Genomic DNA, 21,550 nt, shown 5'->3' on the forward strand with positions numbered 1-21,550 from the left:
TCAGATACTGTTATCCCAAATCCCATTACAATTAAAACCTTCTTAATTCAACACAGAATTTTAAATGTTATTTTAATTTAAATACTATTTTAAATATATTTGGAAGAATAAAATTCTGGTCAATTGAAGAATGGGGTCATTGAATTAATATTTATCCCAATGGTATTTGGCTTAAATATAACTGATATTCTTGCTCACATTAACCTGGATCATAGAACAAAGAACTAGTGAAATATAGTTAATATATTTACAATCCTTCATTCTAAAGAAAGACTCGGGTAGAACTAAAGCATAAGGCCCCTAGAAATGAAAAGGGAATAGGCAAAACATCTCAAAGGATTAAACTCAATGTTTGAGCTTGACCTATCTAAATTCCTACAAACCAAGCCCCAGTTAATTTCACTGGGAGTTTCAATCATTAAGTGGGATACTGTCTTGATTTTTTCCCTCAATTAGTATAAATTACCAGTGTGCTGGCTATATGCCCAAGGCCCTCTTAGGGAAGTGGTTTTGACATCTGTAAACACTAAGGAAAAGTATAACATCCTCCAAAAAAAAAAAAATCATCACACTCACTGTGTTAGACATTTGTCTTTCGGAGTAGAATTAGCTCCCCTATAAGCCTTTGTTCTTTATAGATATTTCTCCTAAACTATTATGCTATTGGGTTAAAAAGGAAACATCAATTTCACAAAGGATTAATGATCTACTACGGCTTGCAGATGCTAACTGAATGTATAATTGTGGGCCCATTGCGCTACTATTATTGGGCAATTTCTAATTCATATCTGTGCCGTCACAAGGACTAATGAAAGGGCACACTGGAGGAGCGATAGCTGGTCTCAGATGCCCACAGATATCATTCTTATTAATGGGAAACGTCAGACGTACACACGGATGAGCAAAAGTATTGTTTTTAAAGCCTAATGTGTCCCCCAAATTGGAGAAACGCTTCCAAAAATCAACTTATTTGCATAGATGCAAATGTGCTTAGAAATAGATCTGGTGAAAGTTCTCTGTGTATGTGATTAACAGAAATGCTGATTTTATTGTCTGCTCATGGAATAGCTGGTCTGCTTTATCACCAGGACCATTGAGTCTCTGTATAAGGAACTGGTGGAAGAAGGGCTGCTGATCCAGGCTCTGAAAGTTAACCTCTCTGATTACATCGGTAAGATACACCAAGAATAACACATGTATGTACCACATATGTCGCCCCTTGGGTTGCGAGGTCCCGACAGCTGGAAATAGGTTTCCTTTGCGTTTCTGTCCAAACCAAAACCTGGCCCCCGTGGTGGCTTGTGGTTGATTTTGGTTGGCCCGAATTGATTTTAATTCATTCCGTGCTGTGAACGCACAGGTCCAGCTCGCTCCCAGCTCTCTCTGAGCCTACTAGCAAAGTTCCTTGAGGCGTTCTGGCTGGCATAAGCCAAACTGAGGAAAGGAATTGTTCACACTTTCAGATTTAAACAAAATGCCCCAGGGAACAGCACCTGGCATTTGCACAACACACAGTTCTTAGAGGAGGAATTCCTACCAGAAAGGGCCACCACAGAAGTAGCTGAAAAGAAGGAGGGGGGACATTTGCTATCAGCATCCCCAACTAATGTTTTCTCTTAATTAAAAAAAAAAACAAAAACAAAAACATAATGACCTGAAAGCACACTTAAAATTCTTAGTAATCATAAATAAATAAATAAATAAATAAATAAATAAATAAATAAATAAATAAAATAGATAAAAATTTCTTCCTAATCCCAGCACCCTGAGGCAGGTATAATGTTCCCTTTCCCTGAACATTCTCATATGAACCAGAACATTCTCCCACATAACCACAAAAGAATAACCACACTCAGACAACTTGACATTATTACGATGCTGTTACTTAATACCTAGGAAGCGATCTACTCCCCCAATTGTCCTAATATTGTCCTTTATAAATGTTTGTCTTTCTGAATCCAAGATCCAATCAAGGACGGTGGCTGTGGTGCTCCTATCTGGTTAGTTGCCTTTCCTGCCTTTGATCTAGAACAACCTCCAACCCAACATCCTTCACACCATTGACAGTGTCAGAGTCCGAGCTGTTTCACAGACTGTCCTTCCACAGACGTGGTTTGATGGTTTCCTCGTGACTGGATTTGGGTTACACATTTCTGAGAGGCAGACTCCACAGGTGATATTATATCCTCAGTGTTTCACGCTGGGAGCATGTGTGTCCCATCACTGGGGACATTAAGTTCCATCACTGGCCGAAGATCTGTTCCCCAGATTTCTCCACTGTCAAGCTTCACTTTAACCTTTGTAGTTAATGAATAACCTGGGGATAGGGGAGATTCTTCAAAGCTCTGGAGAATCTGTTCCCAACTGGCTTAAAGTTTTTATCATCCACTGATGATTTTTGCCTGCTTTGATTACTGCTAGGGGGGTTATAAAAGGTGGGTCTTCTATTTTTTTTCATCCTCACTATGTTTAGTAGGTGCCATTCTTCTAGAAAGATATGTCCTTCCCCCCCTCTTTTTAAATTGTTGTGGCATCCATGTAGAAACATGGAATCTCTATCTTTTATTGTATTATATTGTACACTGACTTAATTTTAGCCTGTAGGAACGAGAAGGTTGACATTTCCCTCTGATCAAAAAAAAAAAAGATTACTTTAATCCCTTTGAAATAAAGCTACATTTCCTTCTTGAGGGTCTGGAGGAGCATTCATTTTTCCTAATAGTAAAAGAATTTTGCCACAACATATACTGGGTTATATATTGGATTTCTATTTCTTTTATGTGTTTCTTGTTCAACTACTAAAGGGTTTTCTCCTGGATTCCCTTGATTTTGTTCTGTTAATTCTGTTCATGTGAAAAAATGACATTTTTCACAGAACCCTGACCCTTTCCTTGTGATTGAGATCTCTGACTTCTCCTCAACTGCCATCTCTTTTGACATTGTGTCTTTTTGTTCATCGCTGAATTTCTAGTGTTTATACAGTACACGGCACAAGGTGGAGTCTCCAAAAATAATGAACCTATTTCTCATCTTCTGTTTGATTTCTTACCCATCTTGGACTTTGCAATGATCTGTCCGTTTCCAGGCAGCATCTTTATGACACTGAAGGCCAAAGTGACTGCAATCAGACACTTAACAGTGAATTCAAGTGAAAATGACCCAGTCTAATGATAGACATTTTTCCAAAGAGGACATCCAGATGGCCAACAGACACATGAAAAGATATTCAACATCTCTCACCATCAGGGAAATGCCTCACAACCGCGATGAGATACCACCTTACACCTGTCAAAATGGCTAAAATTAACAACACAAGAAACAACAGATGTCAGTGGGGATGTGGAAAAAGGGGAACCACCTTGTACTGTTGGTGGAGATGCCAACTGGTGTAGCCACTCTGGAAAACAGTATGGAGTTTCCTCAAAAGTTAAAAATAGAACTACCCTATGATCCAGCAATTGCACTACTAGGTATTTACCCAAACGGTACAAAAATATAGATTCAAAGGGGGTACATGCACCCTGTTGTTTACAGCAGCATTATCAACAATAGCCAAACCATGGAAAGAGCTCAGATGTCCATCGACAGATGAATGGATAAAGAAGATGTGGTATATATACGATGGAATATTATTCAGCCATCAATAAGAATGAAATCTCGCCATTTGCAATGACATGGATGGAGTTAGAGAGTATTATGCCAAGCGAAGTAAGTCAGTCAGAGAAAGACACATACCATATGATTTCACTCATATGTGGAATTTAAGAAACAAAACAGACTAACATAGTGGAAGGGGGGAAAAAAGAGAGAGAGAAACAAACCCTAAGAGACTCTTAGAGAACAAACTGAGGGTCGATGGAGGGGAGATGGGTGGGAGATGGGCTAGACGGTGACGGGCATGAAGGAGGGCACTTGTGATGAGCACTAGGTGTTGTATGTAAGTGATGAATCAATGAACCGGAAACCGGCATTGCACACTGCATGTTAACTAACTGCAATTTAAATTAAAAATCTGAAAGAAAAAGAAAATGACCCAGTCTAACAAAATTGGTCATTCTGCCACAGGGGCTTTTCCATTTTTTTTTTTTCCCCTGTTAAGATTCCTTAGCTTGAAAGACAGCAGTGGATCGTGCCAAATCCCCACATAAAAATAGACAATGCATCCAGACAGCAAAGACGGAAACCTGCAGACAACATTTACACCAAAACTAAATGACAAGGTCTCCCCTCAAACCTCAAAGTACAAGCCACTAGGGACACAGAACAGAGGAACACCGAACCAACCAGCAAGCACTCACCAGGAAGCTAAGGCAGCCGCAGCATCTGTGACCCGGAGGGGTCCGGCCACCTCAAAACACACCACTGTGCTTTTAATTTATCTGGAAACAACAGAAGAGGGGGCTCCATGACAATTAAAAAGCTACCCAGAGCCAAATTTACTTCTAAAAGTATAGAAATGCTGTCTCATATAAAATTAACGTCTTGGAAACATCCAAGATCAAAGCCTATGCAAAGTTTCTATCAAAAAGAAAGAAGGAACAAATTAACATCACAAAAAGACATGTAAATGGAGCGCACTGTTTCAAGCAAGCTAACACAATAAGAAAATTACAGAAGAAATGTAAGAATACACGAAATGGAATTAGAAAAACTCAGAAATGAGCTGACGAAACTCAAGGCATATTAGAAATAAAGAGAAAAAATAATTTCAGAAGATAAATTGCCATGCAGGCAAGAATGAGTAAGTAATGCTTCAAGAGAAATAAAATATGAAAGACAGAATGTCCCCTCCCCGACCTCCTCGCCCTTTATGGGATCCTTCTGTGCCTCAGTTTCCACAATTAGGGGAATAAGAGCAGCTCCGACCTCATTAAATCGCTGTGAATAATGAGTTAGGGGATGAGGCCTTCGGGACATGCTTGGCCTGGCGCAGAGCTAGCTATTGTCCTGCTCTTGCTGGTGGCGGCGTTCTCTCCCAGCCTTTGGCAGGCTCAGGGCAAAAATACAGGGAGGATAGTATTAATCATAAATTAATATCCCCCCAAATTAGCTGGCCCCACTCATGGTTCAGCCACTGGGCTTTTGGGGGAGCATTGACCCAAGGCCAGAGTTACTGGGTTGGGACCCTCTCCTGGGTGTTCAGAGCCTGCCCTACAGAGGAGAAAACTCAACATCGTAGACGGCATGACTCACACGTGTACACATGAACCCCCCCACCCCGTCCCCCAAAGCTTCGGAGTAGATGATGCCCGGGCAGGTGCACCGTCTCAGCAGCGCTGTCATGACACGAAGTCAGCCTGGAGCCGACTCTCTGCTGACCTTGTCCTGGAAGCTGGGCGGCCTGCGTCCAACCCAACAGTCTAGAAATGGGAAATCATTATTATTTTCATGTCTTTTTGTGATGTTAATTTGTTCCTGACTCCTAAGCATGCAGCACGCGTCCCGGTCCCTGTCGTTGGAGGAGTGGAGGTGGCAGGATGTCCACCAGCACGTCTGCTCATGAGCCTCGGCCCCTCATCCCCCAGGAACGTATTTAGGAAGCTACGATTTGTTCAAAATTGCTCGGTTCTTCATACCCTTTTTATGCTACGTGGCGCAGAATGGAGTATTAGAGGCCGATTGGCACCTTTATTTCTCAATTACTTTTTGATTTCTCGTTATTTTTTTTCCCTGCTCTGATGTCCCCGTTCTCTCCCATTATTTCACTCCTTCTGTACCAGTTTGCTAGGGCTGCTGAAACAGGTGTCGCAAACATGCCGTCACAGCCTGCAGGCCAGAAGCCCAAGATCAGGGTGTCGGCAGGGCTGGTTCCTTCTGAGGGCCTGAGGGAGAAGCTGTTGCTTCACTGAGGCCTCTATGCCCCCTCCCTCCAACCCCTGTCTCTCTTGCTCTGACTGCCATCCCTCCTGCCCAGCCGCCCCGCTGTCCCCGAGCTCCTGTGACACTCTGCTGCATCTCCCCGTCCCCACGTCCACTCCACACGCCCTCCCCGTGCCCACGCCTGTGTGCAGGTTGCCCCTTTTTGTAAAGGACACCAGTCGTCATGCACTGGGACCCACCCTAAGGACCTCACCTTCGCTGGTTATATCTGCAGCGGCCCTATTTCCAAATGAGGTCACATTCTGAGATATCAGGGATCTGGATTTCAACATAGGAATTGTAAGGAAACACTGGCCGACCCACAACACATCCCCTGTTTCTTTTGCATCCACTGTTGTAGGCTTTCTGGCCTTTGATCATGCCTTGGACTTAAAATACCTTTTCTTCCACCGTTTCCCTCTTCCCTCTCTGGCGGAAGACCTGGTATCCATATAGGGAATCCTGAAGTTTCTAAGCTCTGCCTGCGTGGATGGGAAGGCCTTATGGCTTCCACGTCCAGCGATTGCCAAACACAGCCACGAGCTTCCAGGATGAGACTTAGCCCTTGGCAGGTGGCCGGGGCTGGTCGTGTCCTTCGCGCCATCAGAACCAACACCCACTAATTCAACTTAATATGATGTGTCTAAATAAAATCTGTTAGGTTCTAGAAAATATGGTGCATCTGTATATTAATATGGATTTATTTAAGCAGGAAAATTGGGGTCACTTTCAGATCACCTCCAATGTCATGTTTACAGCAATAAGCCCCGGATTTAGTGGTGGCTACAGGATCTCTTCCAGCTCTAGTGAAGGCAAAATTAACCACTCTCCTATTTATTACCTGTTCATTAAAAAGCGTGGGGATCGGAAGCCGCAGTGGAAGCTTTCACTATCACTCATTCTCTCCAAAGTCCCTTGCCAAGGACTTTTTTTTTTTTTTTCATGTAGGAGCCTGCCCTCCACAACAAAACAGCCAGCATTATTGGTCCTTAATTCTAATTGGCGTAGCATTCAAAAATGCTTTAAAAGCTTTTATTTCACATACACGTAAGTGCATTATATTTGACATACATATAGAACATCAAGAGCTCTGCAAGATCCATACCTCTTATAGAAAGAAAAAGTCAGGGAAAAAATGGTCCAGACACTGTGACTCATGCATTGAATATTTTTCCTTCAGATTCAGGTACAAATCAAGAGAGAACCGTATGAGCATATAAAGGTCCCTCCTCATGACAAATGGAGACAGGCAAACTAATTTTCTTGGTGACCTTATCTAAATTACTTAGAAAATAACACTTCAGATTTATGACTAGTTACAATTAAGACCTTTGATGCCTTCTAATTAAACCTGTAAAGATTTATTTCTGTATTATTCCTTTGGTAATCCTTCGAAAATGATAAAAATGTAAATGAATATTACCCTCAAAAGGAGATGTTTCTATTTATCCTAAATTAGACTCATAGCCTTCCTTTCAAATGATTGCGTTTTAGGTTCAGATTTACACTGCTCCAGTACAAATTCCACATGGATCTTAAATAATTTATTTTTAAAGTCTGTGCAAATGTTAGACGTAATCGCTTCGAGTGCGAATTAAATAAAGCCTACCATGTTTTAGTCTACTTTGCATGTCCTTCATCTTAGAACTTGGTGCCACTTCACGTGTTCGATATTTCACAGGTTATTTTTTTTAGAAATCCCGGGAGGTTAGTGTCATACTCAGCAGACTTCCCCGTGACCGTAGCCAGGAGAGCAGTGCTATCGTGACGGGATGGGTTTTCCTCCAGGCCTTTGTCTGAGAGAAGATGTGCTCTTCATGACTCTCGGGAACACCATTCTGTTTGCTCAGAAGTGTTGACTGTGCATTCTGTGTTAGTCTTGCAAGTGCCAGAATGATGCAGCTCAGACCAGCCCAGGCTCCCACTGACTTATGCTGTTTCTGTTCCGCTAGGAGAGTACAGTTACTTGGGGACCACTCTTCGCCAGGTGTCCATAGAACCCATGCCTTCGCTCCTGGATGTCAGACAGCTCATCGCCCTGTACGGGATCTTGCCACTAGGTAAAGACTCCACACACTCGTGCTTTTCCAAGGAGCAGGGGTGCCCTAGCTTGCCGCCTTTGGCAGCCTCGTCCTGGTGGAACTCTTCGTGCTGACAGTTTCGAGGGAGGGTAGTTCTCTGGCCACCCTGCATCCCGAGAGCACAGGAGGGTGCTACCCGGGGCGGGGCACGTCGGCACCGCTTTGGTGTGCCTGCTTAACATTCTGGACTGAAGGTCCCGTCGGCAATCATCCAGAGAGATAATAACCCAAGCAAGCACCTGCAATTAAAATTAATCAAATTAGACAAAGGGCTAATGTTAGGCTTGCCTTTTACACACAGGCTTCTGTTACTAGGCCCTTAACAAGGCCGGCCTTTCATGAATCAGTGAAAGTGTGTTTCATGCATCTGAAGGATCAGGGCTCCACCGGTTTTCACCGACGTCCACTCTAACTGCTAAATACAATTCGACCGTGATTGTTGGGGCCAACGGACCAGACGTCTGCAGCGCGCCGACAGGTGCAGGAAGGGCGGGGCTCTTTGTCACAGAGCTATCTGCTGCTTTCCTTCGCCCTTATCATTTTAATAACTTTTTTTATGTGCATGACCTGAGTCATCTGGGGCAGGGGCAGGGGCAGGAACCCCAGCCAGGCTTTGCTCTGATGGCAATTCTGGAGTAGAAATCATGTTTTATTTGTTTGACTGGCTTTAAAACAGTATGGGAATCGTTTGGGCACTTATAATACTGTTCCCCTTTGACCTAGACCTACGGGCAAGAAATAGTTCATTCCTCTTTTTAATTTAATGCCGAAGTAGTAAGTGGAATTGGGAGTCAACATAAATTTCATATATATATATATATATATGGTATATATAAAATATATCATAAATAAGTATATGATACTTTGGGGGTCAACAAAACAAATATGCGATATTTATGAGGCCCATGCCAATAAAGTAATTAGCCCCCAGCCCTCATCACAGCGTGATGGAAAGCAGTAGAGCAGAAAGCGCCAAGACCCAGAGTGTTTTTCATGGAACTCCTAGGACATGAGGGGGGCGGTGTGTTTGATCCTTGGCTCGAGGATAAAAAATGATGGATGTGGCTTCCAAACTGGCTTAAAAGCATCAGAAGAAGGATGGTCGAGACGCATCCCACTTGAGCCCTCCTGTTGTCATTGCGGATCCTGCAGTCGCTATGGGCTGCCCACCTCCCCCAGAGCCACCGGGCCTCTCTTCTCAGGACCCGTATGTGTGTTTGCAAGACACAAAGAGGCCAGACGGCCAAGTACATTCACAGGTCTGCTTTCAAGTGCTTCCTTTAAACTTCATAGATCTAGAAGGGTACCAGTTACTACAAGGGATGTGTTTGTGGGCCCTGGTGTCCAGGTCACCACTGCCAGGACCAGCCCACCCAGCCCCTCTGCAGAGGGCCCTGAGGACACACCGTGAAGCCACTGTGCACCCTGGGCCGGGCAACGCAAGCACCTGGTGGCCTCCAGAGCCCCAGGAGCCTCAGCCAGGGCTCCCGGGACGAGGCATGAGCTTTCCAAGCCCCCTGGGCACATGAGGGAGCACCCAGGACGCATCTGGTCAGCATCCCCCCAGTCACCCTCCCAGAAATGTCACTGTCCCACAGAACATGGAGGGAGGAGGGCACTCACGGAGAAGAAGCAGGGTGCTGACAAGTTTTACACGCATCGTTTCAGTTCCCCACAGAATCAGTGGAGGTGAACATCCCCACGCTTACAGATGAGTGAGCCTTTCCAGGATCCTGAGGAATCTCCTCAGAGTCTGGGGTCAGAGGGGTGGCCGAGCAGGGTTTAGGAAGGATGCGGATCACCAGCCCCCTTGTGATTCTTCAATCCTCGGGAGCCGAGAGCCCGAAAGGGTAAATGCGCAGAGGCCCCGACATTCCCTCTGCCTCCCAGCAGTCCTGCGTATTTGTTAAATCTGCCGTTGAAAGGCGGGGTGAGCAGGAGAAGCCGTGGCCCGCGTGGCGGGGGTGCCCACCCATCCGATCCGCTGTGCAGGGGCCGGCGAGGCCCGAGTGCAGAGGCCTGCCGGGACCGCCACCTCCCCCTCTCTGAGTGACCCCCGTGACCCCGTCTTCCCCGGAGTGAATGGATCCCCCCAACCCCGTCCTGCCGCTTCCCTCCCGCTGCCCCTCCCCGGATTCCGTCCTCGCATGGTCCTCTCCGTGCTCCCTGCTTTCGGCCAGCACTCTTGGCAGATCTGCACCCCCAGACGCCCCCCAGGGACCCCTACGGGCGCATCAGTGTCCCTCCCCAGCCTCGGCTGCATCGCTGGTAACAACTGTCTGCCGCTCCCCACTGCCTGCCTGACTTCCCAGCCCTCGTCTCTGCACGTTGCCCTGCTGTCCCCTCAGAGGCCAGCTCAGGTGCCACCCTCACCCGGAAGCCAGGCCTGAGCCCCCCGCACCCCGCCGCCCCCGCCAACCCCGACCTGGAGTTACCTTCCTCTCTGAACCTTCCGTGGCTCACTCGATCTCAGCACCCTTAGCCTCCCGTCTGGTCACGTCCGCTCGGGGTCAGCTCCCGGCCCGGCCGTAAGCCCTGCACAGCAAGTCCAGACCCCTCCACGTGGAACCCCCTCCGGCCCCGGGACCAGGGGCTGCACGGCCGCCCGACAGACGGTGTCTGTCTCCCATCATGAGACAGAGAATCTCCATCACCGTGTGACAGTATCGTAGCCCTCGCCGGCCCCAAGTAGAGCGTGCCTATGTCATTGCATTTTCAACAGAACTTGCTCGAAACCGGATCCCAAGTCTATGTTAGGGAACCATAAAAATTGTTTCTGCTCCTTTGCTAAATTCCCTATACGTTTTCAGTTACCCCGGGGGAGGGGGGCGGAAGGCACAATAATAATTGTAATAGGAGTATATTTGCCGCTGGTCAGAGATGCCCAGTGGCTGACCAAAGCCGAGTCCCATGATAGTAGACGTTGTGACCACAGCACTTCCCAGGATCTCATTTTAGAATTGCTTAGTGCCGCCCCGCGCTCCACTTGTGTTCAGGACGACAGAAGACACTCAAGCCAGAGCCCCGGAGGACGTGGACAGTGCGACGGCCTCTGAGTGCCTGCGTGGTGACTCGAGGCACCCCGCAGCCCCAAGTCACGTGGACTCTGTCCCCACTGCCGGGCTGGGACCCGGGGCCGAACCGCACCTGGCTCTCGGTTCTCTCCTTCTCCTCCCGAGAATCATAACGAACATTCTCAGGCCCCCGACCGGCTGCGTGTCCACATTCCTTTCCCTAAGCTTTCAGAGAATGTCACACCACTGCCGACAAGCAGATCCTCCCCCCACCCCCAAAAAAATGCCAGAGGTAAGTTATGGCAGGAATGTTCTTTAGAATTATGAGTTGGAGGAAATTCTAGGGTGAGGGCAGCAGGAAAGCCACGTACAGAATAAGCAAGGAGATCCTGTGGTCCCACCTGGAGCCCTGACCTACAAATCAAAGGTGTCATGGGCCAACTAAGACGGTGAGGTGTGCCTCCGGGTAGAAATGCTTTGGACACATTCATCACTGTTGCAGAAACTGGGGTCACACCCTGCAGGGACAGCCGTGAGGGATCCCGGTCTCAGCGCCCCTTGGCTTCTCTGCGGGATTGTAGAGCCTGTGCCTCTGCATTTTGTAGGTTCTGCAACGGTGCACGAGAAAGCTCCTCTGGTGAAGTCCCTGCTGCTGGCAGGGCCATCCGGGGTAGGGAAGAAAATGCTGGTCCACGCCCTCTGCACGGAAACGGGCGCCAACCTCTTCAACCTGTCGGCAGCGAACATCGCTGGGAAGTACCCAGGCAAGAACGGCCTGCAGATGATGCTGCATGTGGTCGTCAAGGTACTTGTTGCATTTCTTGGTTTCCAGTCCCCCTCCCTGGTTCAAATCACGTGTTCAAATCCCGCCGTTAATGTCCTTAAGCCAAGGAGCAGGGACCCTGGCAGATGGTTGCCTTAGGCTGACGCACCCATCTCTCCTGAACTCCCCGATCCTGCTGTGAGTCACTTCATCCTCGTCTGGTCGAGCATCCCACAGGGAGAAACAGCTTCTTCCTTTGTGTTAACCATCCCTGCTCCGCCGTCCAGATCAGCCTCCTCCTGCCACAGGAATCCTTCCTGAAATGCCCCTACCTGTCACTGAAATCATAAGCCACGATTTCTCTCTCCAGCTCCCTCCTTCCTTCCATAATGACGCCAGCCACTTGCATTTTGGGGTGATCTTACACACATGGTGTGAGCTGCCAGGGTATGGTCCGTTGGGCACATGCGCTCCCCACACAGGTGAGACGGAGGAGCCTGCAGGAAGCTAAGCTGACCACAGGGGAAGGTAAATGCTCCATGATTTCGGGGCTGGAGGATAGGATACCCTAAAAGATCCATGCACGACCCAGCCCCGTGATCTTAGGTGAGCTCTTCCCCTCCCTGCGTCTCTCTCGTACCACCAAAATGAAGCAATGGTACTGTCAGCCCTAAAAGCAATGATTCTCTGATATTATTTAGATGTGGGTGATGATGGTAATGGGTAGGTGTTAAATAGGTAGGTGACAGACACATCGGGACACAATATGCATTTATACACATAAGGATTAGCAAGTTGTCAAGCACTTGGATACAGAACACTCATCTTTAATATTAAAACCTCACAGGACTTCATTGTTATTTCTTTGAGTTGGTTGTCCTTATGCTGTTCTATTCCATTATAGTTGCTAGAACGCCAGATAAGCCAGCTTTGACTGCGCAAAGATGCCCACCTAGCAAGGACTCCCCCGTACCTGAGGCGAGGTGTCAGCTGCGCATCAGCTCGGGGGCCCGGAGGCACAGATAAACGCGGGCGCTTGCCTGCTGCCCATAGGACTGGTTCCTTCTCCACGTCATGCTGACAGCCACAGTGAGGACGTGATGGCGATGGGATTTTGTTCTCCTGGCCACATGATCCCCACCACTGCGGCGAGTCAGGACATGGCCCCCCTCCCCTTTCCCCACCTGCTTGTCCTGCAGGAATCCACGGAGAGAGAATTTTGAAGAGCTGGGAGGTGGGAGGGGAGGAAGGCAGGTCGGGAGTAAAGACCACTAAGCTGTTTAGGAGAGTACCTCGCCTCGTATGGACCAGCTGGGTCGCCTCTTTGTGTTGTTACATTGCAGCCCCATGAAGAGTCCATCCTCATCCCATTTACAGATAAAGACCCTGGGCCTCCAAGAGGTCCAGTAACTTGCCCAAGGCCACGTGGCTGAGCTGGGGTTCAAACCTAGGTGCAGCTCTTCTTTGCCCTCCTGCACCATTTTTATTAAGGTAAAAATTATATATGGGGAAATGCAGAGATCTTAAGTGTACATCTCAAGTGCAAGCTTTGAAAAATGTACACAACCGTGTAGCCACCATTTTCACGGGGTTTTTGGTCCTCATGTAACTTCTTTTTTGAAGTATCTATCAGGTCATTCACCTACTTTTCACTACGTGGTTGGTCTTGTGATTTGCAAAAGTTCTTTGTATACTCTGGATATGAGTTCTTTGCCAGACACACGTGTTGTAAATATTGTCTCTTGTTCTATGACTTGCTTGTTCATTTTCTAATTTTTTTGTTGTTTATTTGTCCTATCACCTACTGCCATAGGGTGTTGAAAGCTCCCACCGTGATCATGTATTTCTTCCTTTTGTTCTGTTGGTTTGTGTTCACAGACATTAGGAGCTGTGTCCACATTTAGGATGGGGGTGACCTCCTGTTTGGTTATTTTATCATCATGAAATGTCCCTTTTTTATCTCTAGCAATACTCCTTGTCCTGAAGGCTACTGGCCTCATACTATTAGAGCTACATCAACTTTCTTGATAACTTATTTTCAGTGTCTTTCTGGTTATGGTGCATTTTCTGTGGACAGCACATGGGTGAGTCTTGCTTCCTTATTCACCCTGACCAGATACATCATTTATTTGGAGGTTTTGCCCATTTACACTAAATGCAGTTCTTCGTATGGTTGTGTTGAGTCCACCATTTGCTATTTTGTTCTCCACTGCCCCATCTCTTCTTTTATTCTTCTGCTTGTTCTTTCCTGTTTCTTTTGGGGTAATGCCATACTTTTTATTACTTTATTTGGATTCCTTTATTGTCTTTTTAGCAAAACCTCTTTCTTATTCTGTAGTGATTGCTCTACAAATTACAATAGTCATTTTTAACTTAGCACAGTGTACACCGAGTTCATATTGTACTGTTTTACACAAAACTGTGAAAACGATATAATCCATTTGTTATCCTGTGACCTTTAGGTTTTTATCATACATTTTACTTGTAGTAATGTTATAAACACCATGATAGAGTGCTATTATTTTTGCATTATTTGTGATAGTCATTTGTCTCTTAAAGAAATTAAGGGGGGGGTGGATTTAGCATTTGTATTTACTCTTTTCAATGCTCTCCATTCCCTTCTACCAATCCAAGTTCCCACCTGGTGTCATTTCCCTTTTAGCTGAAGGACTTACTTAGCATTTTTCTCAGTGCAGGTCTGGTGGCAACAAGTACTTTTTAGCTTTCACTGGATTGATTGATTGATTGATTGATTGATTTTTCAATGCCTTTATAACACCTCTATTTCTGAAGGCATGTTTGCTAGACATAAAATTCTGGGTTATAGTTTTCTTTCCAAGCTTTAAAGATGTAACTCCATCATCTTCTTACCTCCTATTTCTGATAAAAAGTTATCAGAAATTCAAACCGTTGATCTCCTGTGTGTCATGTGTTATTATTCCCTGAATGATTTTAAGTATTTCTCTTTATTTTGGTCTCCCTCAGTTTTACTGTGATGTGCTGGATGCTCTTGTTTTTCCTCTGTACTTAAACTGCTTGTGGCTCACTGTGATCTTTGAATCCATAAATATATGTTTTATACCCAATTTCAGAAATTTTGGCCACTGTATCCTCAAATATCTTTTCTGCCCCATTCTCTCTCCTCTCCTTTGTTTTTTTTTTTTTTTGTTGTTGTTGTTGTTGGGTTTTTTTTTTTTTCTCTCTCCTCTCCTTTGGATGCTCTAATCACGTGTATATCTGACTGCTTGATACTGTTCCATGAGTCACTCACGTCTTATTCTCTCTAGTTTCCACATTGGATAATTATTATTAGTCTGTCCTCAAGTTTACTTACCTTTTCTTCTAATGTTGCCCATCTGCTCTTAAGCCTATCTTGTGGCTCCTTTTTTTATTTCTAACATTTTGCTTTTCAGTTATGGGATTTAACTTTGCTTATTTTTTTTTTAAAATTTTTATTTATTTACGATAGTCACAGAGAGATAGAGAGAGAGGCAGAGACACAGGCAGAGGGAGAAGCAGGCTCCATGCACCGGGAGCCCGACGTGGGATTCGATCCCGGGTCTCCAGGATCGCGCCCTGGGCCAAAGGCAGGCGCCAAACCGCTGCACCACCCAGGGATCCCAACTTTGCTTATTTTTATAGATTTTTATTTCTCTATTGCAATACTCCATCTGTTCATTCAACATGACTATCTTTTCCTTTAAGTTCTTGAACTTAAGAGGTGCTTTATAGTTCTTGTCTGCAAATTCCAATATTGGGTCATCTTGGAGTTTGTTTCTATTGACTTTTTTCCTTAACCGTGTGTCACATTTTCCTGTTTCTTCATATCATTAATAATTGTTATCTGTATACTAGACATCATGGATGATATGTTGTTGGTACTCCAGGCATGCTGGGCTTTGTCCTGACAAGCAGCTAAATTACTGGCTGATGAGCTTGAGCTTGCAAAGGTTTTGTTTTGCATTTTGTTATTGTAAGTCTATTTTTATTTTGCCCTCAGTCTAAAGTGAATCTTTTAGTCCTAACACATCATTTTTATTTTAATGAGCCTTAAGTGGGAAGACTGGAGTGTTTAACAAGCACCTCTAACTTGGCAAAGGCTCAGATGTGTGCTTTTAATTTCCCAACTGTTGCTCTCCACTGAGCTTCTCAGAATCTTCTAGCATGCAAGCATGTTTCTGAGACTAGCCAAAGATGTGAACACAAGTTGGAATTTAAAGCCCAGCAGCCTCGCTTGTGCCCTCATATGCTTACCCACTGAGCTCTAAGCACTAAGTGCTTCAGAGGAAAAGTAAAAGAAACCTATCCTCTTGCCCCAACCCTGGGGAGAAAAAAACCCTAAATTCATTCATTCTTAAACATCTGATTGTTGACATTGTCAAATAACAGAAGCATGTAAATATTAGAATATTGGCATTTCATAAGCATCCGTATATACCAGAGCCTGTTCTAGTACCTCTCTATGTATTCGCCCATTCAACCCTTACAACAACCTTATGAAGTAAGCACTATCATTACCCTCGTTTTACTGATGAGGAAACTGAGGTGTAAAGCATTTAAGTAATTTTCCTGGCTAGCAGTGCTGCAGTGTGAGCCCACACCATCTGGGTCCAGAGCCACCAAGCGTAATAACTGCATTGTTCTGCCTTTAGCTGAAGTAGAGCTGAAGTAAGCCTCTTCTCCCTACTACCAAATGGCTCGCTTGCTCCTGGCTCGACTCTAAAACAGAGCCAGTGATATGATCCTGAGGTTCTCTCTTCTCAAAAATAACTTCTCAAGGAGTTATTTTTTTCTGCTGCTGAGAGGTCATCTTGATATCAAGTAAGCTATCTTTGCATTTATTAGAATCATTGCATACTGACATGCAGGCCGCAAAATGCCAATTGTCAAATTATGAAAATGTGGAACAGTGTGTTTATCCACCCAGGCCACCCCATGTCAGAATGCCTGACACATACCTCATTAAGCCTCACCTTTACCATGTATATAACTGATTAATGAAAGACACAAAGGTCTCAGGAGTGGGAGTCATTCAATTAAAAATCATGTGCAGTGAGGCCACTGTGTCCTGGCATGACTGACAGAGCAGCTATCTGCATTGCAAAGAGATATTTGCTTTTAATTAACCAAAGAAAAGCAGGAAATTATGCCTGTGCTGAAAAATCAAGGGCAAGAAGCCATAGTGTATTCCTGTGTTATGTGAGCCAGAGAATAGGCTGTGGCTTGTGTGCGGCAGACTATGGATCTTCAGCATTTGCTGGAGAAGTGAAATACAACAGAAGGGCCTGTTACTCATCATGTCTCCTTATAAAGAATTCTTATCCCTGAATTAATCTCTAGGAAGTCAAGAATGCGATTCTTAGGAAACCCATCATGACTGCACACTTCTGGCTGGTGGCACTTAGGGCTTCACCCAGCACACTCCACATGCATGAAAATGTAGAAATGCACCTCCGATTTATTTTCATGGGCTCAAATTCCAATCCATTTTTATCATTATTTCTTGTGGGTTCCTTTGTTTCACACACAATAATTCTAATAGATTAACAGCTCAGATAAGGAGTTTCTTGAAGAAATGCGTTTACTGTACAAGTAAGCCACTATTGTCTAAAACGCCCTCCCAGACTAAAGCTACATGTGGAAAAGAATATACACCTACTTAGCAGAGAAATGTTAGAAATATATCTAACAAGAAATGTGATAAACGATTACTATTTAATACATATTTTGTGGACAAAAGAAGTTATCAAGGAGGAGCACCAGGGTGGTCCAGTCGGTTGAGCATCCAACTCTTGGTTTCAACTCAGATCGTGATCTCAGGGATGTGGGATAGAGCTCCGCATTGGGCTCCATGATCAGTGTGGAGTCTACTTAAGGTTCTCTCTCTCTCCCTCTGCCCCACTCCCTGCACTCTTGCTCCCTCTCTAAAATAAATCTAAAATAAATAAATAAATTTTTAAGAAGAAGAAGAAGGAGGAGGAGGAGGAGGAGGAAGAAGAAGGAGAAGAAATCAAGAAGGTGAGGCACCAGCCTCCTCGGGTCTTCATGACGTTACATCAGGATGGAAAAGCAGGAAGGGTTTTCATCTGGCCTGAAGTCTGGCACATGCTAAGGGAGTTTACACACACTTTCCTTTTTAACTGCACCAATCTCTGATGAGGCTGGAATTTAAGTCTCCATTTTGCAGACAAGAAAAGTGAGGCTGACAATACTTTCTATGACCCAAAATTCAAATTCAGGCTGGCATCTGAATTTAAGTCCACTTCTGACCCCAGAGCTGTCCCATGGCTCACAACTGGCCTCCAGGGGAGGGAAGCTTCCATCCTTCCCAGACTGTGGCTGCTGTGACCCTCATGGTAACCCAAGGGCAAGGGCATTCCTGGGTCAAAGTGTCTGACCCTCATGGTAACCCAAGGGCAAGGGCATTCCTGGGACACTTCAACATGAGAAGGTGAGGAACTAGAAGCTACCGCATACTGTTGGCACCCTGGCAGGTTTTGACGACTTCCAACTCCCCCTTCATCCAACAACCCCTTCTCCTGACCCTCCATCCTTCCCATGAGAAGGCAGAAGGGAGGCCAGCAGAGCCAGGAAGGCAATCCAGGCAGAGAATGCCTTGTCTCATGCTCTGGATCTTGGGAGAGATGTCTTCTCCTCCCTGTGGTCCTTGAGTCCTCCCTCTCTTCCAGTGTGGGCCAAACTTGGAGGGAGGTCGCCCCTCAGACCCGGTGTCAGGTCTAAGCCACATGGCCCATACTGGCCTGCATATTTGGACAAAAAGGAAGCCGTGATGTTGTTCGAGCCTTGGCACCACCCACCAGGGGCTCCTGGTTGGGTTCACAGCCAACAGCCTATGGCCGCATGCCCAGGGTTCTTGCCCAGATGTCCAGGAGTCAGGTGATGGAGAGCCCAACCAATTATGCTTCTATAGCTCATGGAAGCTTATACTCCTGGTTAACAACCCAAGCAAAGGTATTTTGCTGTGTGTGGATGATTTTTTTTAAAAACACACACATATGTAATAAATGTGATAACTATGGGAGTCGTCTTCACAAAGTAGAATTCAATAAGGATAAAGCAAACACCTATCACATCTGACTGCAAAACACAGATCTGCTCCCATGAAAGAAAGGGAGGAAGGAGAGGGGGGAGTGAAAGGAGGGGTGAACAGAATTTATGAGCTCTGATGCAGCACCAGGTATGAAAATAAAAGAGAGGGGCCGATGATGCTAAGTCCTGAATGAGTCTGCTGTCACAGGGCCAGGTCACCTTTCACTGCATTATGAGGAAATTTCAGGTTGAGGAAGGCAGTGCACATGGACACTAAAACCTTTTTTTTTCCCTAGCATGGACTTTATATTTTAGAGCAGTTTTAGGTTCACAGCAAAGGTGAGCTGAAGCTACAGAGAGTACAGTGGACTCCACAGGGAGGGGGGCCCCAGACCGTGGATGCCTCAAGCATCATCTGTCAGTAAGGGATGTGCAGGCGTTCTGTGGGCTGTAAATCACCATAAATATGGTGTCCATCTGCTCTTGTTCCAGGGAAGGCTAATGGGGATGGGCTAGAACCAGGGTCAATCCACAGGTATTAAAGAATTGTTAACCAATTTGGAAACACCAAAATCAGGGAAGGTCTCGAATGTGGCTAGAATGTGCCATGGGAAGTTGAGGACGGTCATGCACATAGGCTTTAACCCCATGCTGCTCAAAGTTGGCTCAGTCAGTGCAGTTTGGTGTGAAACCATTAGCCCTAGTATGGCTGGGAGTGAGCTGGGGAGGAGAAGGGGTCCCAAAGGGAAGTCCAGGTGGTTTGTAAGCCTAAGGCCTACCAGCATCCAGACAACTTCCGCTTGAATACAGCCTGATAATTAGTAATAGCATCAATGTGTTCCTGTGGCTAGCACTCACTTGATTCCCCTCCCAGCACCTGCCACAGGCTATCCACTGGACCTGCATCTTTGCTCCTTCCTGGTCCTCTCCTCTGCCTCAGTTTACCCTCTTTTCCATACAGGGTCAGGCCGGCCAGGCTTCTGATTCTTGAGTACAACTCTGTCCTTCTTTTGAGTATCATTTATGGTTTATCCCACCTAACATCCAGTGAGGACTTGAAATAATTTCTGCAATCTCAAAAGAAATGCAAGGAAACTTAAATTTTAATTATTTTTAAATAGTGGAAATACAGAACAGAATGTCTTTACATGTTAAGTGTTTAGACAATCCAAGTGACTCTAGTCTGGGAACATGAGCCTCCCTCCTCCCCGAGTAATGCACACCTCTCCAACTCCTCCCCAACATGGCAGCAGCTCACTGGTGGCTGCCTCCCTGTCCCCAGCAATTCCTATTCAGACACAGAAACTACACACTCTATGCAGATAGGGACCATATCTCTCAATCCCCAGACACTCCTGTCTCCCACCACTGAGCTTGATACATCACAGCTTGATCACACCACAGCAAGTGATTGGATGGATGGATGGATGGATGGATGGATGGATGGATGTTTGGATGGATGGATGGATGGATGGATGGATGGATGGATGTTTGGATGGATGGATGGATGGATGGATGGATGGATGGATGGATGAAAGAAAGGAAGGATTGGTGGGTGGGTGGACAGATGGGTGGATGGATAGATGGATGGATGGATGGATGGATGGATGGATGAAAAGAAGGATCAGTGGGTGGGTGGATAGATGGGTGGATGGATGGATGGATGAAAAGAAGGATCAGTGGGTGGGTGGATAGATGGGTGGATGGTTGAATGAAAGAAAGGAAGGATGGGTGGGTAGATGGATGGATGGGTGGTGGGTGGATGGATGGATGGATGGATGGGAGGATAGATAGAAGAAAAGAAGGAAGGGTGGGGGTAGGTGGCTGGTTAGATGGATGGTGGGTGCATAGATGGATGGTGGGTGGATGGATAGATGGATGGATGGGTAGATGGTAGGTGGGTAGGTGGGTGGATGAATGGACGGATGGCTGTGTGGGTGGGTGGATGGAGGGATGGATGGTTGAGTGGATGAGTGGAGTGAATGGCCCTTTTCAGTTTGATAAACTGAGACTCAACCATTGAAAAAAAATAGCTGGTTTTTTGTCAAGTTCTCTAAGGCAAGCAAAATAGGACATTTTCAGAGAGAACCTCCAAAGCTTCCAGGAGTCACTTGGGTAAATCATATTAGTAATTCAAGCATGCCACACACAAAGAATTTTCATTGTGGGGCTATCATATTGTAACCCAAGAGAATCTAATCCTGATGGTGAATGTTTGACAGCATTTCTTTAGAGATTTAAAAAAATAATTAAAGCCAAAAAAATCAAAGCCATAAAACTCTCATGAAAGGAGAAGTCTTTAATTGTTTGATAGAGCTCCCCAGAATATGAAAAAGCACATGTTGGTGGAAATTCATCTTCCTCCCAGAATTGACATGAAACTGAGGTTATATTTGTGGTTATATTTGATAGGACTGAAGAGCCCTCTACTGGCAGCTGAAATAAACTGTCCTGTGTAACTTCTGGAAAGTTCAATTATGAATTAATTACATCTAATTGCCCATGACCTCAAACTATCTGTGGATAGTTTAAATGAAGGCTTTTCATTGCTAAATGAAAATTAAAAGAGCAAAGGATACCATTTTTCATTAACAAATTGGCAAAGAGTTTTTTATTGTTAATACTCGTTAAGGGGAAGAGTATAGAAAAACAGGTACACCTATCTACGGCTGGAGACACTGTAAGCAGAGAATCTCCAGGAGGGCAGGTTGACGATGAAGGGGGAAAACGTGAAAAACACAAGCCCTGAGACCCAGCAGCTGTGGATGTGGCCTCGTTCTAAG

General features: G+C 45.5%; 1 protein-coding gene across 2 annotated transcripts in view; it reads left to right on the plus strand.

Annotated features, from left to right (window-relative positions):
• The window catches only part of IQCA1 (IQ motif containing with AAA domain 1), a 145,011-nt gene that overhangs the window by 96,382 nt on the left and 27,079 nt on the right, over positions 1-21,550 (plus strand). For both annotated transcript variants that reach the window (XM_072719089.1, XM_072719090.1), the window contains 3 exons: positions 1,089-1,171; positions 7,812-7,919; positions 11,560-11,759. In XM_072719089.1, the coding sequence (XP_072575190.1) occupies positions 1,089-1,171; positions 7,812-7,919; positions 11,560-11,759 (391 nt within the window). The remainder of the gene's footprint in view (positions 1-1,088; positions 1,172-7,811; positions 7,920-11,559; positions 11,760-21,550) is intronic.

The sequence above is a fragment of the Vulpes vulpes genome, chromosome 9 (genome assembly GCF_048418805.1).
Source record: "Vulpes vulpes isolate BD-2025 chromosome 9, VulVul3, whole genome shotgun sequence".
Lineage (NCBI taxonomy): Eukaryota > Metazoa > Chordata > Mammalia > Carnivora > Canidae > Vulpes > Vulpes vulpes.